Source organism: Austrofundulus limnaeus, unplaced genomic scaffold, assembly GCF_001266775.1.
Source record: "Austrofundulus limnaeus strain Quisiro unplaced genomic scaffold, Austrofundulus_limnaeus-1.0 Scaffold187, whole genome shotgun sequence".
NCBI lineage: Eukaryota > Metazoa > Chordata > Actinopteri > Cyprinodontiformes > Rivulidae > Austrofundulus > Austrofundulus limnaeus.
In genome coordinates this window covers 821,714-826,965 of record NW_013952589.1, presented here as the reverse complement: position 1 = coordinate 826,965, position 5,252 = coordinate 821,714, and the positions used below count along the sequence as shown (strand labels likewise).

Below are 5,252 nucleotides of genomic sequence, written 5' to 3'. Positions count from 1 at the left end.
GTATATACACGCATGTTCACAACTGCTCACAAACAGGTGCTCTGATTCGGGGGGTTCTGACAGGTCACTGAGGGTGTACATAAGTCTGTGTATATACGGACAATATTTATGAATGTAGGCATGTATGTATGTATGTCTTTATATATGTATGGGTATGTGTGTATTTTTATAAATGCCCTCTATGTATTTATCCATTTATTTTCCAGGTGAGCGGACAGATGTTGGGTGTGTGGTCCTGTGTTTTGTTGGTGTATATTTAATATAATCCTAATTACTATTTCAGTCTTTCTATCTTTCTAATTACTTCTCTTTCTGTTTTTCTCTCTCTCTATTTTTACTTCACAAAAAAAACATAATGGTGTGGACAGGATGGCTATAAGGGGAGAAGGGAGGCCATCCAAGAAAAAAAAAAAAAGAAATTCACTGGTTTTGGCAGCAGACAATGTTTTATTAAATGTTTTATAATCACATAAACACATCTGAATCTGACTGTATGGGATTGCACTGGATTACATTAAATACAAACACTGAACTGGAATGTAAACACCAGTCACACTAAAGTTTAAAATGGTCAGAACAGCAGCACTGAACTAAATGATCATTTAGGGCTCTGATTTTTATGAGAAATAAACCATCTAAACCTGCTAAAGTGTATTTTAGTAACACAACAGATGGTGATCTGAGTGGTTAGGGTCTGTGATAAGGTTTTTTATGCTCAGGTGTTGTAACCTCAGAGGTCAGTTAGTAGCTTTAAATATGAATCTCATATCACATCTTCACTGGTTTAACAGTATTAAATTACAACACAGGTTGCTTTATTTCAGCACTGAATAAACTTTCTCTGGATTATTTAATTTTTTCATAAATAATGAAATTTAGTTTTTCATGTAGCAGTAATCTTTCTTTCTATTTTTAGGCTTTAAAGTAAAAATTGCTCTGTGATTTACTTTACATTAACCATTAATATTGCAAATGAAATTCTCTGATTAATAGAGACATTTTTTGCATTATATTACATGTTTTGTGACACCATCTGAACTTCTAAAATATGTTATTGTAGTCAAAATTTAAAGCCACCTCACTCTTTTAAGAAAATATGTTTTGTACAATAAAATAAGTTGTATATCGTTTTACTAGCCTGGTAAAAATTCTACACTTTGCTTATACGTACATACAGATGAGCAGTGAAGGGAAACTAGAATTGAGCTGTGTAGGAAGGAAAGGGCCAGACTACCATTTTACAAAAGCATAAAAAACTATTTAAAGTATTCTGACAAAAAGCAAATTAAATAGTCTGTTTATTGTAGTTTTTTTTTTTGTTTGTTTGTTTTGTTTTTCCCCCCAAGTTATTACTATTAATAAAGCTCAAAATAATAGCAGCAGGCTACTTTTCATCAGTAATGAAACTTCAAAAGTCAATAATCATAGGTCAACATAAAATAAACAAGCTGTTTCCGGTTTAAAAAATTTCAATGAGGGGTTGTATTTTAAAGGTGAAAGCTGATTGGTCCATACATTTTCGACTTCTTCCTGATTGGTCCACCGAGCGGCTTGAGGCACCTGCTGCACCTGTCGCGCGACCTGAAGAAAGTTGTAGAAGTTGGAGTGGGCTGGCCCATTGTTCGAGCCCGGGGAGGGGTGGGCGGCGAGTCCGGAACGTCCAAGGAAGGAAAATAAGAGCGGTCGGACGGTCCCACCCCTCTGTCAGGGAAGGAATGGAGCGTTCCAGGARCACCAAACGCTCCGAGAAAACTTTCCGAACTCCTCCGTGTCATCCGGAGAAATGATAACTAACAAAAAATATCACAGAAATCCTCCGCAGGATCAGAGTCAGCCTGAAGAGTTGGTAACAAAATGTCGTCGGAAGTGAAAATGACCCGGGATGAACTTTTAGAAGTTGACATATGTGACGGTGGCGGGTGTTCCGAGGACGAGAGCGGCGTTTTCCTGAACTCCAACTCGACCTACGATGATTTCTCCGGCTTTCAGCAGTGGAACGACCCGGCCGACCGGAGCGACCCGACGAAGGACACATCAGCACCAGAGCAGGAGGTCTCCCGGGAGCTAGCAGCTCCGCCTGGCGCCGTTACTGCCGCCGGAAGGAGCAGCGCGGGCGGTGACAGCGACTTGGAATCAGATGGTCTCAGGAGTCCGAGGACCTCCATAGTGGACTGTCTGCTGGTGGAGCTGTATGACACATACAGCGGAGGCGGCAGGAGGAACGTGGACAGCTGGGACAGCTCCACGGAGGCGTCCGGTTCGGATGCCTTCCTGGGCCGGAGCAACTGCGGCTCCAGCTTTCTGCAGGAGCTGCAGGAGAAGCACACCAGGAGGCACCAGAAGAACTACCTGGCCCAGAAAGGTGAGGGGTGCTGAGGCTGACTTCAAGAATGCAACCTGAAAAATAAGCTCCTGTAATTTTTTATTCTCTTTATAAATCAAGACAGTTGGCTTTGTTGGAGATCTTACCAGAGATTCACACAACCATATTTGTTTTTGTCTTGTTTTCTTGTTTTTCATAGATATCCAGGTATTTGTTTTTACATCCAGAGAGCCCAGAAGGTTTAAACAAAGCATAAATTATATGTCCCCTTTGGTAAACTCTTGGAAACAGTCATTGTGTGTAATCATGTAAGAGTGGGATTGGTTGATTGTGTCCCTGTGATGGACTTTGTCACCTGTCCAGGTTGTTCCCTGCCTCTGAGATGGGCACAGTTCCCCACAAGACCCTGCAGAAAAGTGGGATTCAAGCTGAAATAAATTTTAAMGCATCACAGACATTAAGTCTCCAGATTTGCTGGATTTATTTTTAAAAAGTAGCTACTTTAAAAATGTTTAAAGCAGGGGTGCCCAAACATTTTCCCTGAGAGGGCCAAAATTAAAATCAATGTGAGGGCCGCGGGCGAAACGCAAAAATATAAGAAATGCAAATACTTAAGTAAAGTTGTTTTTTTAATGATTAAGCTAGCAGCCAGTGTGGTTGCCTACATCCTTTAGTTTTTTTTTTTCAGCCCATGGACATGGAGAAAATGGAACGTATGCTCAGGCAGCAAAGGCTCATGGGACTTTTCGTAATTTAAAATTAGAGTATATGTGGTCTTATAAGGTGTGCAAATCTATATATAGGCTTAAATCTAATCTAAATGTCTCTTGTAGTTACTTGTATTTTATATTTATGCTTAACATAATTACAATCTAGTAACCAGGACAACTGCTGGTGGGCTAAATCAAATGGCTTGGCGGGCCAATTTTGGCCCGCGGGCCCCACTTTGGGCACCTCTTGTTTAAAGTAAAGAAGTATAGCTTGCATTTCTGCAAGTGCTCACTTGGACCAGTTGAATGTTTTTTTTTTTACAAAAGCATTTCCGGATAACAGGCGTGTCGGCCTGATGCACAGGAAGCAGACTAATATATCCTGAAGATGGTCTCGTTCTGCAGCGTTACCTCRGAGTCTTCATCGGTATGTATCTGTGAGCGCCATTGTTTCCTCGGTTCAGGTGGAATCCGTCAGTAAACACAGCCTCATCGTGTGAGCTCAGTGTTTGTCCTTTACACACACTTGGCTCGGGCGGAGTTGAACAATGCAGAGAGCTGTCACTCAGGAAGAGGAAACTCTTTGATCATTCCACCTAGAGCTGCCAGAACATGTGTTTTTACTAATGTGTTTGCCTTGAAGCCTGATGATTGGTAATAAAAACTGTACATCCCGTTTTAATGTCAAATTTATAATAATTAGCCAGCCAAGCTGTGGTTTAAACAAATAAGTGACATTTTAGAACAAACTAGTAGAAAATGGTGAAACTTTCCTCTTTTCCTACATTGACTAACCTTCAACGAATGACTTTAAAATTGTAATTAAAAATACTAAGTATACTGTATCTGCTTGCTGTCGAGCATTTTGATTTGTGTGCAAGAAAAAGAGTAATTAAAAATGTCTCAGATTTGTGTCACAGATCTGAAATCTGTTTTTCCAGGTTACGTTTCTATCTCTCATATGAAACTAGTGTTCTGGTTTTCATTTTTGCCTGCAGCGTGGAAAACGCCGATTTTCTGATGTATCAGGGGAGAAAAGATAAGAGTCCAAAATGGCAAAGACCGATGCCGGGTTTGTTCAGATCTGTGTGATGGTTCAAAAACAGAATAAATAAATTATAAAACAACACAGGATGGTGTGTGTATCTACAGATCTGAGAAACAATTCTTTATAATTCAAAACGTGGGATGATATTTGAGATTGTTTAAGTCTTTTTTTATCTTTTGTCTTCTCCCAATTGACAATAAAAAAAAAACAAATCTATTATTTGTTGCCAGAATAAATGTTCTGTTTAAACACTCTAAATGCTTGTTGTTTCAGACCTGGAGGAGCTGCAGTCCATCATTCAGGAGGTCAAATATCGTTCAGGCCTGCAGTCAGCCAAGCTGCTACGGCAGCTGAAGAGACGCGACCGACTCTGCCACAAGCGGCAGAAGAACTACGACATCATCACAGCGTGTCTTCAGGCTGTATCGCAAAAGAGACGTAAGACTTACTCAAGCTTATGTTTACCACCAAACACGCTATAATCAATTATAATCTTATAGCAGCACTAATATTTTCTATAAAGCAAGGACTCGACGGATATGGTTTGATTAGTGAGTGTTTTTTGTGTGAATTTGAGCTCATTAGTTCTGCAGAGTATCTGTGAAATCAGATGCTGATGTGGTGACAGAAGTTCTGCCTCTCCATCTTTATTGAGCGCTYCCTAAAAGTGGTAAATGTGGTTGAGGTCAGAACTCTGTGTGGGCCGGTTGAGCTCGTCTGCAACAATCATGCCTTGCTTTGTGTACTGCGCTGCACAAAGTTAGAACTATGAAAGTATCCAAAATGTTTTTTGGTAAGCTGAAGCGTTGAGTTTGCCCCTCACAAGGGACTGAAACACCTGGATTCAACATCAACCAGGTGTGCCCAGCACTGTTGCTCATATAGAATGGACTTGTTGCCTTCAGGTTTGTAAATTGCTGCACTCGTTTTTTTTCACTTTTTTAATCTCAAACTTTTATTCCTGAAAAGGTTATATCAACCAGTATCTTAAATTATTGCTTTTCTGGTAGGTATGAATTTGACAGATTTACTGGTGCTGTCACTGAAAATGAAACGAAAGTCTGTCATTATGAAGTATCAAGCATTTTCTTAAAGCTCCATAGTTTTTATTACAAAGTCTGTTTGCAGACTTTTTTTTTTTTTTTTTGGATGGCCTCTCTTCTCCCCTTAG

The 5,252-nt window shown here is 39.9% G+C and overlaps 1 protein-coding gene across 2 annotated transcripts in view; it reads left to right on the top strand.

The window, feature by feature from the left end:
* The first annotated feature begins 1,566 nt into the window (after positions 1-1,566).
* tbc1d30 (TBC1 domain family, member 30) overlaps positions 1,567-5,252 on the top strand; it is a 21,567-nt gene continuing 17,881 nt past the window's right edge. Inside the window, exons 1-2 of one of the 2 annotated variants that reach the window (XM_014018236.1) lie at positions 1,567-2,362; positions 4,355-4,519. In XM_014018236.1, coding sequence (XP_013873690.1) covers positions 1,855-2,362; positions 4,355-4,519 — 673 coding nt within the window. In that variant the 5' untranslated portion in view covers positions 1,567-1,854. The remainder of the gene's footprint in view (positions 2,363-4,354; positions 4,520-5,252) is intronic. The other variant, XM_014018237.1, reaches the window with a different exon arrangement.